The sequence below is a fragment of the Panthera pardus genome, unplaced genomic scaffold (genome assembly GCF_024362965.1).
Source record: "Panthera pardus isolate Hobbes unplaced genomic scaffold, ASM2436296v1 HiC_scaffold_20, whole genome shotgun sequence".
In the NCBI taxonomy this organism is placed as follows: Eukaryota; Metazoa; Chordata; class Mammalia; order Carnivora; family Felidae; genus Panthera; species Panthera pardus.
The window spans coordinates 30657739-30682392 of NW_026526766.1; the positions used below are offsets into that span (position 1 = coordinate 30657739).

At 39.0% G+C, this 24654-nt stretch overlaps 1 protein-coding gene and 1 long non-coding RNA gene across 2 annotated transcripts in view; both read left to right on the top strand.

The window, feature by feature from the left end:
- The window catches only part of LOC109251643 (zinc finger protein 658B-like), a 65317-nt gene that overhangs the window by 20491 nt on the left and 20172 nt on the right, over positions 1-24654 (top strand). Inside the window, 3 exon segments of the mRNA XM_053907871.1 lie at positions 4695-4801; positions 5213-5278; positions 7854-7980. Coding sequence (XP_053763846.1) covers positions 4721-4801; positions 5213-5278; positions 7854-7980 — 274 coding nt within the window. The 5' untranslated portion in view covers positions 4695-4720.
- On the top strand, positions 11348-23541 carry LOC109251646 (uncharacterized). Its single transcript, XR_002073612.2, has 2 exons — positions 11348-12271; positions 21619-23541. It is a non-coding gene; the product is annotated as an uncharacterized LOC109251646 (long non-coding RNA).

Sequence of the window (24654 nt, forward strand, 5' to 3'; positions counted from 1 at the left end):
TGACCTTGAGCTGTTAGAGACTTAGAATTTTGTTCAAGTATTTATAGGGCAAAGTTGATAGACCTAGTTGAAAAGAAGGTATAAAGGAGCCTAACTGGAATTTGGGGTAAAGGAGAAAATCTTTTAAATTTAGTACTACTGTGCTTCATTTTAAATTATTTTACTTAAGTTTCACAGCCTTATTCCCAATAGATACCTCTACAAATCTAAATTCTCTTGGCAGCTTTAAATATTATTTTATTTTTATTAAAATTAAAAAAAATATTTTTGAGAGAGACAGCTCGTTTTCATATGTGATCTCAATTATTTTTACACCTAAGAGCAACCCAGTGCCTATTCAGATTTCCTCGACAGTCTCCAAAGCCTTTGACAGCTGTTGTTTATTCAATCGGGATTTGATCGAGGACCACGTATTGTATTTGGCGGTAAACTTCAAGTTTAAGCCCTAACGTTTGGCGATTCTGAGAAAACCTGGGAAGGAGAGATCGTCAAGATCACATCTTTCAACTGTTCAGATAGAGGATACGCTGCCAGGTCACTTCAAGGCGCGGGAGCGGAGCTTTACGGGAAATGTAGTCTGGCGGTATGGACCTGGCTCGTCGCGCAGCATCCTGGGAACCGATCCGGGCTCCATCTGCGCATGTACTTACCTTATCCTACCTCTTTGCGTCAGTGCTTTCCGCGGTCCGGTGGTCAGGTGGCGCGATGGCCTGGGTTCCAACCTCAAGTGAGCGCATGGGGCTGATGCGAAATCTGGGAGGCTTTGGGACCAGCATGGAGGAGGGGGCTTGTGGCCGGGGAGAAAGGAATAGAAGCCTCGGGAATTCCCCAGGCCGGACTCTAAATGCTTGAGCCATCAAAGACCTCTGGGGGACCCCTGGTCCCCATTGGGCACCTGGGGCACAGGTGGGGCTGAATGACGCCAGAAGCAGGTGAGGGGTTGGGTATGCAGAGACCCTCGGTTCGAGAAAAGCCCATGGCGGCGGGAAGGGAAAACTTGTTTATAATTCCCACCGTGAGCCCGAAAGCGCGGAAGAGCTTTCTGCGGTGAGAACCCGATTTCTGGACCTAGAAAGACCCGGGGTAAATTCCAGTTCTGTTACCCTTGTAGGCAGGGGCGGCCGAAGGAACCAGAGTAAGCGTCCGGTTTCTCTTCTGAAAATAATGTTTGTTATGCGAGTTAGAGAAGTTATTACCTGTAAAGCAAACAGCCAACTCAGAAGTGGCAACTGCTATTATATTCGGAAGACACACTTCTATTCACTGGGTGGCTTATGTAAACATCACAACCATTTTATGAGGTTGGCTAACTATCCACATTTAAAAAAGAAAAGGAAGCAAACGAGGCTGAGGTTGGCAGAGCCATGTGCTCAGGTTACAAGCTAGCTGTGAGGAAGCTCTGATTTAAGGGCAGGTGTGCTTTAAATCTCAGGCCTCGTCTAAATATCACACCTGCCTAAAACCACCAATACAGCCTTCACAGCACCTAGCAGAGTGACCTGTCCCTGAACACCCAGCGATAAAATTGAAGGAGAATGTGAATGGACTTAGAACATTGTCATATGTAGTCTGGAATTTCTGGTGCCTCATCAGAATCCTTGGTTCAGATAGAGGCTCCTAGCTTTTCCTGCAGTGGCAGATTGTCTGAAATCACAGTGAATTCCAAGAGTCAAGTTTGTAGCCCTAAAGTGAATTTGTTTCCCTGACCCAGGTCCCAGATCTTGGGAAACAAATTTATTTTAGAACAAAGCAGCTCTTGTGATGTTCGAATTGAGGTCTCCAGGAACAGCATCCCTGTTCTTTTTTTTTTTTTTTTTTTTTTTGCATTCATGAGAAACATATTTATTTTTTAATTTGCAGCAGCACAATGCAAGGTACACTTTCTTACAGATGTTCACTCACTTACATCCCTATTCACTAATGTTGTTTCTCTTTTCTTTTCTATCCCTAAGGAACACCTCAGTGAACTGAGCAGGGTAAGGAACACCAATGGTATTTAAATTATTTTAAAAGTTTGTCCTTTCAAAAATATATTTTACATGCTACCCTTTATTGATTTCAGCAAAGGGAACTTCTGAGAGAAACACAGAATGATGAACCCAAGGTACTAAAATTTTTCTTTAAATAGTGTGGCCAAAAAAAAAAATGTATTCTTGCAGTGGGAAAATTATTTAAGTTTAGAAAAAAGAAGTTTTTCTATGGCATTTATAGTTTCTTAGAACTTTTCAGATATTCAAAATGTGACTTCTGCTGAGAATTCTAAAGAATACTGATTTTATTGATGTTACTTTACACCTATGGGGAGATGAAACATTAGTATGAATGAATGGATGGATGAAGGAAGGGATGTGTGCTTGCATGGATGTGATTGTGGACTGGCCAATTGTTTGTTTTGTTTTTTTTTTAAATTAATTTATTTTTTTAATATATGAAATTTACTGTCAAATTGGTTTCCATACAACACCCAGTGCTCATCCCAAAAGGTGCCCTCCTCAATACCCATCACCCACCCTCCCCTCCCTCCCACCCCCCATCAACCCTCAGTTTGTTCTCAGTTTTTAAGAGTCTCTTATGTTTTGGCTCTCTCCCACTCTAACCTCTTTTTTTTTTTTTTTTTTTTTCCCTTCCCCTCCCCCATGGGTTTCTGTTAAGTTTCTCAGGATCCACATAAGAGTGAAACCATATGGTATCTGTCTTTCTCTGTATGGCTTATTTCACTTAGCATCACACTCTCCAGTTCCATCCACGTTGCTACAAAAGACCATATTTCATTTTTTCTCATTGCCACGTAGTATTCCATTGTGTATATAAACCACAATTTCTTTATCCATTCATCAGTTGATGGACATTTAGGCTCTTTCCATAATTTGGCTATTGTTGAGAGTGCTGCTATAAACATTGGGGTACAAGTGCCCCTATGCATCAGTACTCCTGTATCCCTTGGATAAATTCCTAGCAGTGCTATTGCTGGGTCATAGGGTAGGTCTATTTTTAATTTTCTGAGGAACCTCCACACTGTTTTCCAGAGCAGCTGCACCAATTTGCATTCCCACCAACAGTGCAAGAGGGTTCCCGTTTCTCCACATCCTCTCCAGCATCTATAGTCTCCTGATTTCTTCATTTTGGCCACTCTGACTGGCGTGAGGTGATATCTGAGTGTGGTTTTGATTTGTATTTCCCTGATAAGGAGCGACGTTGAACATCTTTTCATGTGCCTGTTGGCCATCCGGATGTCTTCTTTAGAAAAGTGTCTATTCATGTTTTCTGCCCATTTCTTCACTGGGTTATTTGTTTTTCGGGTGTGGAGTTTGGTGAGCTCTTTATAGATTTTGGATACTAGCCCTTTGTCCGATATGTCAGTTGCAAATATCTTTTCCCATTCCGTTGGTTGCCTTTTTGTTTTGTTGGTTGTTTCCTTTGCTGTGCAGAAGCTTTTTATCTTCATAAGGTCCCAGTAATTCACTTTTGCTTTTAATTCCCTTGCCTTTGGGGATGTGTCGAGTAAGAGATTGCTATGGCTGAGGTCAGAGAGGTCTTTTCCTGCTTTCTCCTCTAAGGTTTTGATGGTTTCCTGTCTCACATTCAGGTCCTTTATCCATTTTGAGTTTATTTTTGTGAATGGTGTGAGAAAGTGGTCTAGATTCAACCTTCTGCATGTTTCTGTCCAGTTCTCCCAGCACCATTTGTTAGAGACTGTCTTTTTTCCATTGGATGTTCTTTCCTGCTTTGTCAAAGATGAGTTGGCCATACGTTTGTGGGTCTATTTCTGGGGTTTCTATTCTATTCCATTGGTCTATGTGTCTGTTTTTGTGCCAACAGCATCCCTGTTCTTATCCTCCTCGCTAGACCTTAAGAGCAGAAGCAAAAAGCAGAGCTGTCAGAAGTAGTTCTTGATCCTCCCTGCTCAGATTTGGAGATGTTGCCACATCCAGAAGCCACCACACTGTGTGATGGTGGGGGATCTGGGCCACCTTTGAGAAGAGGAAGCTGGGGTGGCCCAGAAGTATGTTGCTCAGGAACTTGCACTTGTGAGGGTGAGATCTGGGGTTAAGGGGTAACCAGCCAGAGGGTGGAAATTGTGTCCTGTTGTCAAAACTTAAAAATAGCCAGTTATTTTACCAGGAAATTGAGTTTATTTGGGAATAGCAGAGGAATTGCAATGGGGGACAAGCAAACTATGGCAAACCATAGGCAAGTCCAAAGAGACAAAGGGAAGGTAAACTTTCACTAGGTTTTGGGAGGAAAATGGGGAGGGTTTGGAATAAAAGTCCATTGGAAAAGAACAAGAGTTTGCGGTTGTGGCACTTATTGGCTGCAAGCCAGTGGTTAGTACCTATTTGCTGGGTTGGGGAGGGATCTTCCGTCTTTTTCTTAAAAGTAGGAAATCAAATTCCTATGTGCAAAGTAAGATGATTCTTAACCTTGTTCATGCAGGAAAAGGAGCATGTGTGAGAGCTCCCCATTCAGGGCTTCCTGACTCCCATTTTAAATGAGGTTTCCTGCGTTTGTTTTGATACCACTCTTGCTAAATGGCCGTCATTCCCTTCATTCTTCACTGTTTACGGATGCTGCACTGCTCTCATACGTGTCCTTCACAAGTGACCATCACCACAAGTAACAATATTGACTTATCTTGAACTCAGAGAATCCTAAAATAAGGGCTAATGAAGGCTTTCCTTGGTTATCTGCTACAGACTCTTAGAAGCTGTAAAGAAATTGGATGTTAGTGGTGACTTGTCAGGTGACACCTATTTTGTGGCAGAGCCAGGAGGAAAACACAGTGCAGTTCACTTTCTCACTGGTAAGTCATCAAAAGCATCTTATGAAAAGGACCCTTTGAGAAACTGTAACCCAGTGAAAGTTAATGAAAAATTCTTGCCTTAAAGCATTCCATAGTCCTTTTATTGGGCTTTCTGTGGATTTTCTCTTTTAAGAGCTAAGCAATGTTACTAGGAAAATAGTTAAGTGATACAGCCTGAATATTTTGTTAATTTTAATGAAGGAGCAATGCCTTATCCTTCATGTACTTTATGCATTAAATGAATACTAGTTCTTGCGTTGTTTCTGTTGATCATTCAGAAAAAAAAAAACCCACTAAGTTATCATTTAACCGCAGAAAAATTTGTTTAGCCAGTGAAAAGCTGTAGGTCTTAGGCCACATGATGTTTTCTGAGTCTTACATGGACATGTGTCTCTGCGCGTTCTTCCCCAGGCCTCCCAGCTGAGTCTGTACAGCCCTCTGCACTTTCCCAAGAGCAGCAGCATGAACACATCTCAGGTGAGCTCTTTATTCTTTCTCCACATTGCACTGTATTGATTTTATTTTATTTATTTATTTTTAAAAAAATTTTTATGTTTATTTATTTTTGAGATAGAAACAGAGCATGAATGGGGGAGGGGCAGAGAGAGAGAGAGAGACACAGAATCTGAAGCAGGCTCCAGGCTCTGAGCTGTCAGCACAGAGCCCGACGTGGGGCTCGAACCCACCAACCGTGAGATCATGACCCGAGATGAAGTCGGACGCTTAACCTACTGAGCCACCCAGGCGCCCCAGCACTGTATTGATTTTAATGGGGCTTATAAGGGTCTGTACATTAGATGGAAAAAGAGAAATAGGGATAAAGCTAGTTTTGGGAGAAAATATACAGTTTCAATATTAGCTCTTAATGTTTGTTGTTGGTTCTGGGTAGGTAACCTTTGTTGATGATTATATTCCCTCCAGTTACCAGTTGGGTTAGATTTCAGTTGAGTCATGAATGTGCTTTGAATTATATTGAGAATTTTTTCTATATCTATTGAAATAAAGACATAGCTTGTTTCCTTTAATCTGTAAGTATTGTGAATAGCATTATGAATTTTTAAATATTGTCGATTTCCTGTACACACCCTTGCTGGTGAATTGCTTGTATACATGTTGGCTGTGATCTTTCTGCTGGTACTTATTTCTGTATCGTAATTTAGGTGAGCCTAATTTTTCATGTGTTCCTTTCCAATTTTGGTGTTGTGGTTATATTAGCCTATAAGTATAGGACACATTTTTACTTATTTTTTTTCTTTGGCTAATGTTTTTCCCCCTGTATTTTATATGAGAAAAATTGCCTGTTATTGGTTATTGCCTGTTATTGTTATTGTTATTGGGGGATTTTTATGTGAAGATTTTGAATATCAAATCAGTTTATTAAATGGTCATAAGTCTCCTGTGTCTCTTACCATGTGTCTTTCAAAGAGCAGAAGTGTTTTAATCAACTTTTCAAAATCTTTAATCTTTTTGCTTTTATTATTTATGCTTTTTTTTGGTCTTGGTCATATGTAAAAAATCTTTTCCTAAGCCAAAGTCACAAAGATTTCCTCTCCGGTTTCTAGAAGTTTTATAGGTCTATGATCATTTTGAGTTCATTTTTTCTTATGGCACAAGGGATAGGCCAAGATTATTTATTTAGTTTTGTTTACATAGTCTGACATTTGTTGCAAATGTTGTTTGCGTTGTTGTTGCAAATGTTGTTTACGTATGTCTAACATTTGTTGCAAAGAATACACCTTCTCCACTGAATTCCTTTGGCACCTCTTTTGGGAATTATTTGACTTTATATTCTTTGTGGTTCTGTTTCTGGAATCTGTATTCTCTTCTTATCTGTGTTAGTCCTTTTGCTAACATCATACTGCCTAGATTACTGTTGTTTCAAGAGAAGTTTTTTTTTTTTTTTTTTTTTCAATGTTTATTTTTGAGAGAGAGACACACACAGTGTGAGCAGGGGAGGGGCAAAACAAGAGAGAGAAACAGAATCTGAAGCAGGCTCAGACTGAGCTGTCAGCACAGAGCCTGATACAGGGCTCAAACTCATGAACCATGAGATCATGAATCATGAGACCTGAGCTGAAGTTGGATGCTTAACCAACTGAAACACCCAGGCGCCCCTAAGGTAAGTCTTGAAATCAGTAATGTGAATCCCCCAAACTTTTTTCATAATTGATTGGATATTGGATATTCTAAGTCCCCCTTTACCTCTTCATATAAGTTTTAGAATCTGGCTTCTTTCTGTCTTCAAAATTTGCTCTGATTATGTGTGTGATTGCAATGATTATATACATCAGTTTTAGACCTCCCTTTTGTGTTTCAAAATCATGTAACCAACAATGCAGTGTAAAATTCCATCTGTGTATTCATATATATATATATATATATATATATATATATATATGTATTAAATTTACATCCAAGTTAGCATATAGTGCAACAATGATTTCAGGAGTAGATTCCTTAATGCCCCTTACGCATTTAGCCCATCCCCTCCCGCAACCCCTCCAGTAACCCTCTGTTCTCCATATTTAAGAGTGTCTTATGTTTTAATGTTTACTTATTTTTGAGAGAGACAGAGACAGAATGCAAGTGTGCGTTAGGGGCAGAGAGAGAGGGAGACACAGAATCCCAAGCAGGCTCCAGGCTCTCAGCTGTCAGCACAGAGCCCGACTCAGGGCTCGAACCCATGAGTTGTGAGACCATGACCTGAGCTGAAGTCGGACACTCAATAAGCCACCCAGGTGCCCCTAGAGTCTTTTATGTTTTGTAACCCTCCCTGTTTTTATATTATTTTCGCTTCCCTTCCCTTATGTTCATCTGTTTTGTATCTTAAAGTCCTCATATGAGTGAGGTCATATGATATTTGTCTTTCTCTGCCTAATTTTGCTTAGCATAATTCTAGTGTAAGATAATGATAGGGCCATAATAGGCATACTTTATAAAATTTTGTTTTAAATTCTCAACAGTAAACATAATATGTATTAGTTTTCCAAGGCATTTTCCATATTACCGGTTTTTGAGCCCCTCAGATTGAATAGAAAGTGTGTTATTACAGGTATCAGTGTCATTCAAGGACGTGACTGTGGAGGTCACCCAGGAGGAGTGGCACCAGATGGATCCTGCTCAAAGAACCCTATACAGAGATGTGATGCTGGAGAACTACAGCCACCTGGTCTCATTGGGTGAGCAGAACTTACCATGTGATTTCCTCAAGAATGCAATTCTGTTTTCTCCTTCCTTTTTAATTTTTAAATTGTATTGGGGTATAATTAACAGAGTAAAAGTCAGTAGCTTTAAGTGTATAATTGTGAGTTTTAGAGATGCCTGTAGGTGATTACTGCCACCAAATAATGATAAAATATTGCTGTTACTCCGAAAAGTTTCCTTGTAGGTATTTGTAGTCATTTTTTCCTGAACCCTCTCCCTGGCTCTGTCAACCAGTGATCTACTTTCTATCGCAATAGTTTTTTCCTGTTAGAATTTTATGTACATCATATAGTATTTACTTTTTTCTTTTTTCATGTAGATTTTGGGATTTATGCATGTTTTTGTACGGATCATTTTTTATTCCTAACTAGTATGCCTTTGCATGCATCTACCACAGTTTATCTTCCATGTATATCCCAGTTGATAGAATAGAGGTTTTTTCCTTTTGGGCTGTTAGGAATAAAGTTGCTCTGTCCATTTAGGTATGAGTCTTCGTGTAGACATTTGTTTTCATTTCTCCTGTGTAAATACCCAGAAGTATGGTGCTATTGGTCTTAGAGTAACTTCATAAGAAACTGCCAGATATTTCCAGTGTGACTGTGCCAGTTTGCATACCCTTTAGGGGTGTATGTATCATAGTTCTAGTTGCTCCACATCCTCACCAACATTTGGTATTGTAAGTTTTGTTTTTTTTTTATTTAAGATTCTAGTGGGTGTCTTTGTATCTTACTGGGTTTTAATTTGTATTTTTCTGATAATTAATGAAGTTGAACATCTTTTAATGGGCTTTGTGGCTATTCATATATTTTCCTTTTTCAGGTCTGTTTAAATCTTTAGCCCATTCTTTAAAAATTAGGGTGTTTCTTTTATTCTTTTTGGTCTTAACTGAGGTGGAAGAATTCTTCATGTAATCTAGATATAAGACCATTATCAGATAAATACTTTGTTAACGTTTTCTACCTATCGTATGCTTTTTCTAATTTTTTTAATAGTGTCTTGGAAGAGCAGAGTTTTTCATTAGTTTTTAAATGTATCATTGGTTTTTCTTTTATATTTTATGGTTTTTGTATCTTTTTAAAGAAAGTTTTACCTAATCTAAGGTCAGTAAAATTTCCTCCTATGTTTTCTTGTTTCCTCCTATGTTTTCTTCCTCCTATGTTTTCTTTAATTTCTCCATATGATGTGAAATAAGAGTTGTGGTTCATTTTTTGCATTTCTATGTCTAGTTATGTTGACACCATTTTCTGGAAGATTACTTTTCCATTCAACTGCCTTGGCACCTTTGTCAAAGACAAATTGACCACATTTCTGTAGTTCTAGATCTGGAGTCTGTTCTGTTTAATGGGTCTGTTTGAATATAGCACACCTTGATTATGTAGCTTTGTGAAAACTTACCAAATATTGAATATTTAGTTCTCCAAATATGTTTTTCATTTCAAAATTATTTGGATTATTGTACATTCTTTGTTGTTTCCATGTAAATTGTATTTTTCTTAAGTTTATTTATTTTGGGGGGAGAGCAGGGGGAGAGGCAGAGTAGGTGGAGGTGGGGAGGAGAGAGAAAGAATGAATCCCAAGCAAGCTCCACGCTGTCAGTGCAGAGCCCAACAAGGGGCTTGATCCCAGGAACTGTGAGATTATGACCTGAGCTGAAATCAAGAGTCAGATGCTTAACCAACTAAGGCACCCAGGCGCCCCTCCATATAAATTTTAGAATCTCCTGTCCATTTTTTCTATAACTTTGCTTAAAATTCTGGTTGAGATAGTCTTGGGTCTTTAGGATAGTCTGGGAAGGATTTATATTTTAACAATATGGAGTCTTTAGGAGCGCCTGGGTGGCTCAGTAGGTTAAGTGTCTGGCTCTTGATTTCAGCTCAGGTCATGATTTCATGGTTCGTGGGACTGAGCCCTGCATCGGGTTCTTCACTGACAGCATGGAGCCTACTTGGGTTTTTCTCTCTCTGCCCCTTCCCCACTTTCTCTCTCTGTCAAAATAAATAAACATTTAAAAAAATTCTATAAAAAAAGACATAAAACAATATTGAGTTTTCTGATACCGTGGGTTCAGTTCCAGACCATTGAAACAAAGTGAATATTGAAATAATTTGAGTCCAAATAATTAGATTGATTTTTTTCAAATTCAGAATGAATTTTTTGGTTTCCCAGTGCATATAAAAGTTTACGTTCACATTATGCTATAATTTATTAAGTGTGCAGTAGCATTAGGTCCAAAAACAATGCACATACTTTTATTAAAAAAATACTTCATTGCTAAAAATCACTAGCCATCATCTGAGCTTTTTGCCGGTGGTGAGTCTTGCCTTGATATCGATGGCTGTTGACTGGTCAGGGTGATTGGTGGTGAAGGTGGGGGTGGCTGTGGCAATTTCTTAAAATAATGCAACAATGAAGTTTGCCACATTGATTGATTCTTCCTTTCATGAATGATTCCCTGTAGCATGTGATGCTGTCTGATAGCATTTTTACCCATCATAGAACTTTTTTCAAAATTAGAGTCCATCCTCTCAAACCCTGCTACTGCTTATCAACAAAGTTTATGTAATACTCTAACTTTTTTTCATGCTAACAATTTTCACAGTATCTTCACTGGGAATAGATTCCATCTCAAGAAACCACTGTCTTTGCTAATCCATAAGAAGCAATTCCTCATTGTTCAAACAATTCAGTCACATCTTCAGGCTCCACTTCTAATCCCAGTTCTCTTGCTGTTTCTACCACATATGCAGTGACTTCCTCCACTGAAGTCCTGAACCCCACAAAGTCATCCATAAGAGTTGGAATGAAATTCTTCCAGACACTTCTGCTAGCTTCAAATTTTTATTCTGCAGCTTCCTTACCTTTTTCAGGTTTCATAGAATTGAAGAGAGTTAGGGCTTTGCCCTTGATTAAGCTTTGGCTTAAAGGAATGTTGTACCTGATTTGATGATCTATCCAGACCACTCAAACTTTTTCCATATCAGCAATAAGGTGGTTTCACTTTCTTATCATTCATTTTGTTTGCTGGAGTCTCACTTTTCATTTCTTTCAAAAACTTTCCCTCTGCATTTGTAACTTGGCCGACTGTTGGGCACAAAAGGCCAAGCTTTGGGGCGCCTGGGTGGCTCAGTCGGTTAAGCGGCCAACTTCGGCTCAGGTCATGATCTCGCGGTCCGTGAGTTCGAGCCCCGCGTCGGGCTCTGTGCTGACAGCTCAGAGCCTGGAGCCTGTTTCAGATTCTGTGTCTCTCTCTGTCTGACTCTCCCCTGTTCATGCTCTGTCTCTCCCTGTCTCAAAAATAAATAAAACGTTAAAAAAAATTTAAAAAACAAAAAAAAGGCCCAGCTTTCAGCTTATCTCAGCTTTTGATTTGCCTTCCCCACTAAGTTTAATCTTTCCTTGCTTTTGATTTAAAATGAGAGATGTGCAACTCCTCCCTTTACTTGAGCACTTAGAAGCCATTGTAGAGTTATTAATTGGCCTAATTTTAATATTGTTGTATCTCAGGGAATAAGGAGGCCTGAGGAGAGAGAAAGATGGGGAATGGCCAGGTAGTAGAGCAGTCACAATGCACATTTATGGAATAAGTTCTCCATTTTACATGGTTGTGGTGCTCCCAAACAATTAGAATAGTAACATCGAAGATCATTGATCACACAATCGCAGTTACAGATATAATAATAATGAATGAAAAAATTTGAAATATTGTGAGAATTACCAAAGTGTGACACAGAGACATGGAGTGAGCAAATGCTATTGAAAAAAATTGTGTCAATAGAGTTGCCTGATGCAGGGTTGCCACAGGTCTTCAATTTGTAAAAATTTCAGTATCTGCAAAGCATAATAAACGAGGTATGCCTGTATCTTTCCCTTTATTTACGCCTTTAATTTTTTTTGGAGTGACAGCTTTCATTGTACTTGTTTTCTGCATATTTGGTAGATGGGTTTCATGACTTTGATGATGATATAAATGGCATTTATTTTATAATTTGGTTTTCCAGTTGTTGGGTGTAAATAGAAATCCAGTTGCTTTATGTATATTTACATTGTGTGTTGTAACTTTGCTAATCTTATTTATTCCAGTAGATTTTTTGGAGATTCCCAAGGATGTTTTACATACACAGTTATGTTATCTGTGAAAAAGGATAAGTTCATTTTGAAACTGTATGCCTTTTATTTCTTTTTCTTTAATAACTATGGGATTACCAAATATACCATTAAATACAAGTGGTGAGAGAAGATATTCATGTCTTGTTTGTAATCTTAGAGGTAAAGAATTCATTCTTCGTTGTGGCATAATTAACTGTTTTTTTTATAGCTGTGCTTTATCAGTTTCAGGAAGTTCTGTAGTCTGCTGGAATTTTCTAAAAGATTTGTTTTAATCATTGTGGAATTTGTCTAATATTCTTTCTGTATCTATTAGAATAATCACATGAGTTTTCTTTTTTTATCCAGGTAGTATTCTGAATTACATAAATTTTGGAACGTTCAACCAACCTTGAATTCCTAGGATGAATCCCACTTGTTCATAACTTTTTATAGGTTTTCTGCACCAATATATTGAAATTTTTAAAAAATTGTAGTTCCATATAGTTACAGTTACGTTAGTTTCCAGTGTGCAATATACTGATTCAGCAATTCCATGAATCATCCATTGCTTGTCATTACAGATGAACTTCTTAATCCCCTTCACCTTTTTCACCCATATACCTACTGACCTCCCTTCTGGTAGCCATCAGTTTGTTCTCTACAGTTAAGGGTAGTTTGTCTTGGTTTGTCTCTTTTTTTTGTTTTGTTTCTTAAATTCTGCATATGAGTGAAATCATGTGGTATTTGTCTTTCTTTGACTTATTTTGCTTCACGTTATACACTAACTCCATCCATGTCATTGTAAATGGCAAGATTTCATTTTTTTTTTAAGCCTGATTAATATTGCATCATGCATATATACCACATCTTGTCCATCTGTCAATGAACACTTGGGCTGTTTCCATAATTTGGCTATTGTAAATAATGCTGCTATAAAGGGATGCATGTGTTCCTCTGAATTAGTGTTTTAATATTTTTGTTTTGAGAGAGGGAGGGAGAGTGTGAGTGGAGGAGGGATAGAGGAAGAGGGACAGAATCTTAAGCAGACTCCACACCCAGTGGAGGGAGAGATCATGACCTGAGCCAAAATCAAGAGTCTGACGCTCAACTGACTGAGCCACCCAGGTGCCCCAGTATTTTAATAATTTGGAGTAAATACCAGTAATGTGATTACTGGATTGTAAAATAGTTCTATTTTTTTTTTTTTTTTTTTTTTAATTTATTTTTGGGACAGAGAGAGACAGAGCATGAACGGGGGAGGGGCAGAGAGAGAGGGAGACACAGAATCGGAAACAGGCTCCAGGCTCCGAGCCATCAGCCCAGAGCCTGACGCGGGGCTCGAACTCACGGACCGCGAGATCGTGACCTGGCTGAAGTCGGACGCTTAACCGACTGCGCCACCCAGGCGCCCCAAGTTCTATTTTTTAAAAATAATTTTTAATGTTTATTTCTGAGAGAGAGAGGGAATGAGAGAGAGAGCGAGCAAGCATGAGCAGAGGAGGGGAAGAAAGAGAGGGAGACACAGAATCCGAAGCAGTCTCAAGGCTCTGAGCTGTCAGCACAGACCCCGATGTGGGGCTCGAACTTGTGAACTGCGAGATCATGATCTGAGCTGAAGTGAGGTGCCACCCAGGCGCCCCCAAAATAGTCCTATTTTTAACTTTTGAGGAAATTCTATTCTGTTTTCCTCAGTGGCTACACCAGTTTGCATTCCTGAAAGCAGTGCAAGAGGGTTACCCTTTCTCCACATGTTCACCAACACTTGTTGCTTGTGTTTTTGATTTTAGCCATTCTGACAGTTGTGATGTCATATTGTAGTTTTGATTTGCATTTCCCTAATGATGAGAGATGTTGAGCATCTTTTCAGTGTCTGTTGGCCATCTGGATATCTTCTTTCGACAAATGTCAGTTCATGTTTTTGTCCATTTTTTAATTGGATTATTTGGTTTTTTGGGTGTTGAATCGTGTAAGTTCTTCATATATTTTGGATGCTAACCCTTTTTCAGATATATCATTTACAAATATTTTCTGTTCTGTAGGTTGCCTTTTAGTTTTGTTGATTGTTTCCTTTGCTGTGCAGAAGCTTTTTATTTTGATGTAGTCCTAGTAATTTATTTTTGCTTTTATTTCCTTTGCCTCAGGAAATGTATTTAGGAAAATGTTGCTACAGCTGATGTCAGAGACGTTACTGCCTATGCACTATTCTAGGATTTTGATGGTTTAATGGTCTTTAATCCATTTTGAGTTTGTTTCTGTGTATGGTATAAGAAAGTGGTCCAGTTTCATTCCTTTGCATGTTGCTCTCTAGTTTTCCCAACACCATTTGTTGAAGAGACTGTCTTTTTCCCATTGGATATTCCTTTTTGCTTTGTTGAAGATAATTGGCCATGTAATTGTGGGTTTATTTCTGGGTTTTCTGTTCTGTTCCATTAATTTATGTATCTGTTTTTATGCCAGTGTCATTGTTTTGGTGACTACAGCTTTGTAATGTAACTTGAAATCTGGAATTGTGATTCCTCTAGCTTTGCTTTTCTTTCTTTTTTTTTTTAAATTGTTTTAAATGTTTATTTATTTCTGAGACCAAGAGAGACAGAGCATGAGAGGGGGAGGGGCACAGAGAGAGGGAGACACAGAATCCGAAGCAGGCTCCAGGCTCTGAGCTGTCAGCACAGAGCCTGATGCGGGGCCCGAACTCGCAAACCGTGAGATCAGGACCTGAGCCAAAGTCGGTTGCTCAACCGACTGAGCCACCCAGGTGCCCATCTCTTTGCTTTTCTTTTTCATGATTGATTTGGCTATTCAGCATCTTGTTTGGTTCCACACAAATTTTAGGATTGTTTGTTCTAATTTTGTGAAAAATTCTATTGGTATTTTGATAGGGATTGCATTAAATGTGTAGATTGCTTTGAGTAGTATAGACATTTTAACAATATTTGTTCTTCCAACGTGAACATGGGATGTCTTTCCATTTCTTTGTGTTGTTTTGAATTTCTTTCATCAGTATTCTATAGTTTTCATACTACAGGTGTTTCACTTCTCTGCTTAGGTTTATTCCTAGGTGTCTTGTTAGTTTTGGTACAATTGTAAGTGGAGTTGTTTTCTTAATTTCTCTTTCTGCTGCTTTATTATTAGCGTATGGAAATGTGACAGATTTATGGCCTAATTTGTGATCTGTTCTGGAGAATGTTCCATGTGCGTTTGAAAAGAATGTATTCTGCTGTTTTAAGATGGAATGTGCTGAATATGTTTGTTAAATACATCTGGTCCAGTGTGTCATTCAAAGCCATTGTTTCCTTGTTGATTTTCTGTTTGGATGATCTGTCCCTCAATGTAAGTGGGGTGTTAAAGTCCCCTGTTATTATTGTATTACTATCAATGAGTTCCTTTACGTTTGTTATTAACTGTTTTATGTATTTGGATTATCTCATGTTGGGTACATCAATATTTACAGTTGTTATATCTTGTTGGATTGACCCCTTTGTTATTATATAGTGTTCTTCTTTGTCTCATGTTATAGTCTTTGTTTTAAAGTCTATTTTGTCTGATACAGGTATTGCAACTCTGGCTTTCTTTTGAGATCCATTTACATGATAAATGTTTCTCCATCCCGTTGCTTTCAATCTGCAGGTGTATTTCAGTCTGAATGTGTCTCTTGTCAGCAGCATATAGGTGGGTCTCTTTTCTGCTCTGTCACCCTATGTCTTTTTTTTTTTTAAGTAATCTCTATCCCCAATGTGGGGCTCAAACTTATGACTCCACAATTAAGAGTCACATGATCTATGACTAAACCAGCCAGGTGCCACTCACTCTGTCTTTTAATTGGAGTATTTAGTTCATTTACATTCAGAGATTAATTATTGAGAAATACATATTCATTGCCATTTTGTTACTTTTTTAGTTGTTTTTATAGATTTTCTCTGATTTTTCTTCTCTTGCTGTCTTTCATACATTGTTGACTTTCTTTAGTGATATACTTGGATTCCTTTCTCTTTGTTCTTTGCATGCCTATTACTGGTTTTTGTTTTGTTGTTAACATTAGTTTGTATATAACATCTTCTGCATATACCAGTTTATATTAAGTTGATAACTGTTTAAGTTTGAACCCATTCTTTACTCTTCTCCTCTCCATGTTTTAGATATATGTTGTCATATTTTACATCCTTTGGTTAATGAATACCTTGACTGATTTTCACAAAAATAATTGTTTTTCCTGTTTATGCATATTTTACTTTTCATGTTGTCACTTATGGTCTTTCTTTTCCACTCATAATGTCCCCTTTGATATTTTTTGGTAAGGCTGGTTTAGTGGTCATGAACTCCTTTAGTTTTTGTTTGTCTTAGAAACTCCTTATCTTTCCTTCTATTCTGAATGATAGGCTTGCTGGATAGAGTATTATTTAAAAAAAATTTTTTTTAATGTTTGGTTTTGAGAGAGACAGAGTGCAAGTGGTAGAGCAGCAGAGAGAGAGGGAGACAAAGAATCCAAAGCAGGCTCCAGGCTCTGAGGTGTCAGCACAGAGCTGATGCAGGGCTCGAACTCACGAACCACGAGGTCATGACTGAGCTGAACTCGGACACTTAACCGACTGAGCCACCCAGGCACCTCTGGATAGAGTATTCTTGACTGCACGTGTTTCCTCTTTCAGCACTTTTGAATATATCATGCTACTCCCTTTCCTTCTTCTGAAAATCCACTGATATCCTTATGAGGTTTCCGTTATATGTAACTGTGTCCTTTTCTTTGCTGATTTTAAAACGTTTTCTTTATCACTGCTTTTTGCCGGTTTAATTACTATGTGTCTTGGTGTGGATCTCCTTTGATTTTGTTGGGTCATCTCTGTGCCTTCTGGATCTGGATATCTCTTTCCTTCCCAGATTAGGGAAGTTTTCAGCTATTATTTCTTAAATAAATTTTCTGCTCTCTTTTCTCTCTTCTTCTGGGATCTGTATAATATGAACGTTATTACTCTTTTTTTTTTTAATTTTTTTTTTTAATGTTTATTTATTTTTGAGACAGAGAGAGACAGAGCATGAACGGGGTAGAGTCAGAGAGAGAGAGAGACACAGAATCTGAAACAGGCTCCAGGCTCTGAGCGGTCAGCACAGAGCCTGACGCGGGGCTTGAACTCACGAACCGCGAGATCATGACCTGAGCCGAAGTCAGACGCTTAACCGACTGAGCCACCCAGGCGCCCCCAACGTTATTACTCTTGATGCAGTCACTGAGTTCCCTGAGACTGTTTGCGATTTGCATAAATTTGTTTACTCTTTTTTGCTTTGCTTTCTATTAGTCTGTTTTCCAGGTCATTAATTCATTTCTCTGCTTCATGTAGTCTATTCTTTTTTTTTTTTTTTAATTTTTTTAAATGTTTTTATTTATTTTTGAGACAGAGAGAGAGAGAGAGCATGAGCAGGAGAAGGGCAGAGAGAGAGGGAGACACAGAATCTGAAGCAGGCTTCAGGCTCTGAGCTGTCAGCACAGAGCCCGACGCGGGGCTCGAACTCACAAACTGTGAGATCATGACCTGAGCCGAAGTTGGACGCTCAACCGACTGAGCTATCCAGGCGCCACCCCCCCCCCCCCACCATGTAGTCTGTTCTGTCAAGTGTATTTTTAATTCCATTTATTGTGTTCTTTATCTCTGGTTCTTTTTTTTATCTCTGTGTTAAGGATTTCACTGATGTCCTCCACTCTTTTCTCAAGTCCGTTGAGTATCTTTTTGATCATTACTTTAAATTCTCTATCTGGCAATTTACTTAATATGTGTTTTTCTTAGGTCTCTTGTGGTTTGGTCCTGTTCTTTCACTTGGGACATGTTTCTTTGTCTCCTCATTTTGTCTAACTCTTTCTGTCTGTTTCTGTGTGTTAGGAAAGTCATCTAGGTCTGTTGTTCTTGAGGGTAATGGCCTTACGAAGAAGAGGTTTTGTATTCCCTGGCAGTGGAGGGCCCTCTGTTCCCCAGGACCCAGTGTCTCAGGGCATGTCTCCTATGTGTGTTGTATGTACTCAGCTATTGAGTCCTGGCCTTTTTACTTCAGTTTATTGTTTGTATAGGCTCTCTTTGCCTGTTGTAGGCAGTGTTTAGTCCCCAGCAGAAGGGTGTATTTTAGCTAGCTGTGCTCTGGTCTGCTTGTGAAATGAGACCAGTCCCTGCCCCACTGGGAATGAGGTCCCACAAAATGGCACAGATTCTGTGCAGGTCTTTTGGAGGATGGGGCCTGGAGCTCCAGCACTGAGGTGAGTGTGACTGGGAATGGAGAAGATACAATATTACATTTGTGACATCTCCTCTGAGGAGATTTATTTTGCACACTTATTCAGGACATACAGATACTCATAAAAGAGCTGACAAAAAGGAATGAGCTACTCTTCCATATTTTTTAAAAGCCCTACCATCTCTGTTAAATTCTTGGGAATTATTAGCTCTTTGCACTCTCCACACCTCAACATTAAAAAGAGCTGAACATGTTTTGGTTTGTTTTTTTCTGGTGACAACATCTTCCTCTTAACAATTTTACGAAGTTTGTTTATAATATTAGTCACAAATTATCCCAATTATGATGGGGTTCCCTACAACAAAAGGCTCTATAATTTGTCTAAATTGTAATATAATAGGCACTCCTGTTAGTGTCCTTGAGAGACTCTTTGGCAACCTCCTCTCGTACTTCTTGGAATTTCTGACCATCAAGCTTACCATAAAATGCCTATGAGCTTCTGATGTAAAAACCACCATCCTCTTTGGCCCTGTTACATGCCATTAGAGCAGCATTTGTGGAGCTCTAGACTCTAAGCAGCATGCTTGGTACTCCTGGAAGTAAAAGCTCTCACAGACTCTGTACCCAGCTGCTCATCATACCTTGGATTGTGGACGCAGCATCCCTTTGGATTCGTTGGGCCACTGAGACCATCTTGTTGAAATGCATGTGGTATTTATAGGATAGATAATGAACGTGGGCTCTGGTGTATCCCACATGTAAGAGGAGGTGTCCTCAGGTCCTTGCCTACCTAGGGAACCTTTTGGGATCAACTGAGTAAATAGCAAACAGAGTTCGTATGCTGCAGATGGCAGTGCCATTGTGTACATAATGGAATTTGCTGGACAGCTGCTAGTTTTCATCCTTCAACTGGGATATTTGATGATGAAGATGGGACCCAAGAGTCACTACAAGTGGCTAAACTTCAAGCATTCATTTTTTTTAATGTTTATTTGAGAGAGAGAGCATGCGTGTGAGTGGGGGAAGGATAGAGAATGGAGAGACAGAGAATTCCAAGCACACTCTGTGCTGTCAACCGATGTGAGGCTCAAACTCACAAACTGTGAGATAATGACCCGAGCCAAAGTTGCACGCTCAACCGACTGAGCCACCCAGGTGTCCCAAGCATACATCTTGGCCTCAGAGAATGCCCTGGCTGACCGTTGTCCCCATCTGCAGTTTTATAGACACTTTGGCAGTTGTTAGCAACTTGGATGTCTGGTTCAACCAATGACAGTCACAATGCCTTGTCCAGGGTAAACCCCTTTGGGGTAAAAAAGTGGAAATTTCTAGGGGTGCCTGGGTAGCTCATTGGTTGAGCATTCGACTTTGGCTCAGGTCATGATCTCGCGGCTTGTGAGTTCAAGCCCTGCGTCAGGCTCTGTGCTGGCAGCTTGGAGCCTGCTTCGGATTCTGTGGCCTTCTCTCGCTTTGCTCCTCCCCTGCTCATGCTCTGTCTCTCCCTCTCTCTCAAGAATAAATAAAACATGGCACAAAAACAGACACATAGACCAATGGAATAGGACAGAAACCCCAGAACTGGACCCACAAAAGTATGGCCAACTCATCTTTGACAAAGCAGGAAAGAATATCCAGTGGAAAAAAGACAGTCTCTTTAACAAATGGTGCTGAGAGAACTGGACAGCAACATGCAGAAGGATGAAACTAGACCACTTTCTTACACCATTCACAAAAATAAACTCAAAATGGATAAAGGACCTGAATGTGAGGCAGGAAACCATCAAAACCCTAGAGGAGACAGCAGGGAAAAACCTCTCTGACCTCAGCCGCAGCAATTTCTTACTTGACACATCCCCAAAGGCAAGGGAATTAAAAGCAAAAATGAACTATTGGGACCTCAAGAAGATAAAAAGCTTCTGCACAGCAAAGGAAACAATCAACAAAACTAACAGGCAACCAACAGAATGGGAAAAGATATTTGCAAACGACATATCAGACAAAGGGCTAGTATCCAAAATCTATAAAGAGCTCACCAAACTTCACACCCGAAAAACAAATAATCCGGTGAAGAAATGGGCAGAAAACATGACTATTCTAAAGAAGACATCCAGATGGCCAACAGGCACATGAAAAGATGTTCAACGTCGCTCCTCACCAGCGAAATACAAATCAAAATCACACTCAGATACCACTTCACGCCAGTTAGAGTGGCTAAAATGAACAAATCAGGAGACTATAGATGCTGGAGAGGATGTGGAGAAACGGGAACCTTCTTGTACTGTTGGTGGGAATGCAAACTGGTGTAGCCGCTCTAGAAAACAGTGTGGAGTTTCCTCAGAAAATTAGAAATAGATCTACCCTATGACCCAGCAATAGCACTGCTAGGAATTTACCCAAGGGATACAGGAGTGCTGATGCATAGGGGCACTTGTCCCCCAATGTTTATAGCAGCACTCTCAACAATAGCTAAATTATGGAAAGAGCCTAAATGTCCATCAACTGATGAATGGATAAAGAAATTGTGGTTTATATACACAATGGAATACTTTGTGGCAATGAGAAAGAATGAAATATGGCCTTTTGTAGCAACGTGGATAGAACTGGAGCATATTATGCTAAGTGAAATAAGTCATACAGAGAAAGACAGGTACCATATGTTTTCGCTCTATGTGGATCCTGAGAAACTTAACAGAAGACTATGGGGGAGGGGAAGAAAAAAAAAAAAGAGGTTAGAGAGGGAGGGAGCCAAAACATAAGAGACTTTTAAAAACTGAGAACAAACTGAGGGTTGATGGGGGTGGGGGGGCGAGGGTGGGTGATGGGTATTGAGGCGGGCACCTGTTGGGATGAGCACTGGGTGTTGTACGGAAACCAATTTGATGATAAATTTCATATTAAAAAAATGTAAATTTAAAAAATTTAAGATATCAAAAAAAGAATAAATGAAACATTAAAAAATATATGAAAAAAGGTGGAAGTTTCTTGCCTCAAAGATACCCAAAAATGCAAATCAAGATTACACGTCATTGTGGCCATACTAAAACCATAATACTAATACAGAATCACCAAGACACTCCTCACTTTTTTTGAAGCTTCAGACATCATTGATGTTAACCAAAACACTTAATTCACTTCTCAAAATACTTGATGCCAGCCTCCTGAAAAACTTTCACATTCTTTATAGCCTTAGCCTCAGTGCAGCATTAGCTTATTATGAATAATCCAATTAGGGAAAACATGACACATTTCAATTACCAAACATCAGAGGTACTTTGTAATAGAATCTCTTCTTGATGTTCAATTTCTCACAGCTCTCAAGCCCTGCCGCCTCTTCTGCTTCTGCCCCATGTAGGGGCAAGTTAATAAGAAAGCTCATGTGTATTCTCCCTTGGCACCAATTGAGAAGTTCAGGCCCTGCAACTACAGCTCTCACATGCAGAAGCTTTCATCTTTGCCTCACCTCATCCATGAGATCTTGACCTGAGCTGAAGTCGGATGTTTAACTGACTGCCACCCAGGCGCCCCGAGAAGTTCCATTCTACTCCTAGTTGGTTGAATGTTTTTGGCATGAAGGAGTGTTGATTTGTGTCATAATGCTTTTTTCTGTGTCTTTTAAGATGATCACATGGTTTTTATGTTTTATTCTGTTGATACCGTGAATTACATTGATGCAGTTTTGTGTATCACAGCAACTGCATTCTTGCATTCCTTGGTCATTCCCATGACCAATTCCACTTGGTCATGGTGTGTAATAAATTTAATATGTTGCCATATATCAGTTTGCTGGTATTTTGATGGAAATTTATACATCTGTATTCATAAGAGACAGTTGTAGTTTTCTTGTGATGTCTGAGAGTATCAGGGTAATGCTGGCCTTATCGAATGAGAGAAGTGTCCTCTTTTCTGTTTTTTGTGAGGGAGAGATGATAAAGAATTGTTATTCTTTGTTTTTAAAAATTTTTTTTAACGTTTTATTTATTTTTGAGACAGGGAGAGACAGAGCATGAACAGAGGAGGGTCAGAGAGAGGGAGACACAGAATCCGAAACAGGCTCCAGGCTCTGAGCTGTCAGCACAGAGCCCGATGCGGGGCTCGAGCTCACGGACTGCGAGATCATGACCTGAGCCGAAGTCAGCTGCTTAACCGACTGAGCCACCCAGGCGCCCCTCTTATTAGTTCTTTAAATGTTTGGTAGAATTCAGTAGTAAAGCCATCTGGGCATGGGCTTTAATTTGTGGGTAGTGTTTGTTCAACTTCCACACATTTGTGAATTTCCCAAATTTCTGTTACTGAATTTTTTAAAAAGTAGGCTTCATACCCAGCGTGGAGCCCAATGCAGGGTTTGAACTCATGACCCTGAGATCAAGACCTGAGATGAGATCAAGAGTCAGAAGCTCGGGGTGCCTGGGTGGCTCAGTTGGTTAAGTGTCTGCAGGTCATGATCTCATTCATGGCTCATGGGTGTGAGCCCTGCATCGGGCTCTGTGCTGACAGCTCAGAGCATGACAAATGCTTTGGATTCTCTCTCTCTCTCTCTCTCTCTCTCTCTCTCTCTCTCTCTCTCTCTCTCGCTGCCACTCCCCTGCTTGTGCTCTCTCTCTGTCTTTCAAAACAAACAAACAAAAGTCGGATGCTCAACCAACTGAGCCACCCAGGTGATTTCTAATTTCATTCCATTGGGATCAGATACTCTGTTATTTCTGTATTTTTAAATTTATTAAAGTTTGTCTTGTAGCCTAATACATGACCTGTCTTAGGGAGTGTTCCATGTGCATTTTAGAAGAATTTGGATTCTATTGCTGTTGGGTGAGTGTGGTATGTATGTCCATTAGGTCTAGTTGGTTTATAGTGTCATTTATTTCCTTACTGATTTCCTATCTGGTTACGCTATATATTATTGAAAGTATGATAATGAAGTCTCCAACTATTATTTTTTAATTGTCTTATTTCTCCATTCACTTGTCAGTTTTAGCTTCATATATTTTGGGCTCAGTTGTGAGGTGTGTATATGTTTATAATTCCTATACCATCTTCCTAATGGATATATTCTTTTGTCATTGTAGAATGTCTCTCATTATCTCTAGTAACATTTTTCAACTTAAAGTCTATTTTTTGGGAGGTCATCTGGCTGGCACAGTCAGTAGAAGGGGTAACTCTTGATCTCAGGGTTGTAAGTTTGAGCCCACATTGGGTGTAGAGATTACTTAAAATCTTTTAAAAGAAATGTATTTTTTTTTAATATAATCACTTTCTTAAAACCATTCATGCTTGAATGAAATATGAAGTATCTTTTCCATCTTCTCCCTTTGAACATCTTTGTATCTTTAATATGTATCTCCTTAGCATATAGTTAAATATAGCTTTTTTTTTTTTTAAATGTAGTCTGACATTCTCTGTCTTTTGTCTGGATTGTTAAATTCTTTCACACTTAATTGTTCTTATTTGATATAGTTGGATTTTTGTTTGCCATTTTATATTTTTTTTTCTGTATGTCTCCTGTCTTTTTTGTTATTTTCTATTCCATTTTCTACTGTTTTGCAGTATGTGAATATTTTTTAATGTAACATTTTTAATTCCTTTTATAATTTTTTTTCATTGTATGTTTTAGAATTTACTTCCTTAGTAGTTGCTCTAGGGCTTACCAAATACACTTGAATTTACCATTCAGTGCCATATAGAAAAGTTACTCCTATGTAGCTTTATTCCTCCCCCATTTTGTGGTTTCATTGTCCATATTACATTTGTCTATGTTAGAAACCCAACAATACTTATATATAGACATTGTTTTTATCCAATTATCTTTGAAATCAGTGAAGAGAACTTTAGTGTATCTTGTAAGGTGGGTCTGCAGGCAACAAAATCTCAATTTTTCTTATCTGGGAATACTTTTATTTGGCTTTTATCTTATTGAGTTTTCCTGGATATGGGATTCTTAGTTGAGAACCCTTTCTTTGAGTAGTTCACTGCCTTCTGACCTGTTCAGTTTCTGATGAGAAGTCTTATTGAGGATCCCTTGCCTTTCCAGTCTGGAAACACAGATTTCCCACTTCTGTGTGTGTTGGTGATTTTTTTTTCATTCTGCTTTTTTTTTTTTTACAGTGTATATTTTTATTTATTTTTAATTTACCACCAAGTTTGTTAGCATATAGTGCAACAATAATTTCAAGAGTAGATTCCTTAATGCCTGCCCCTTACCCATTTAGCCCATCCCCCTTCCCACAACCCCTCCAGTAACCCTCTGTTTGTTCTCCATATTTAAGAGTCTCTTACGTTTTGTTCCCCTCCCTGTTTTTATATTATTTTTGTTTCCCTTACCTTATGGTCATCTGTTTTGTATCTTAAAGTCC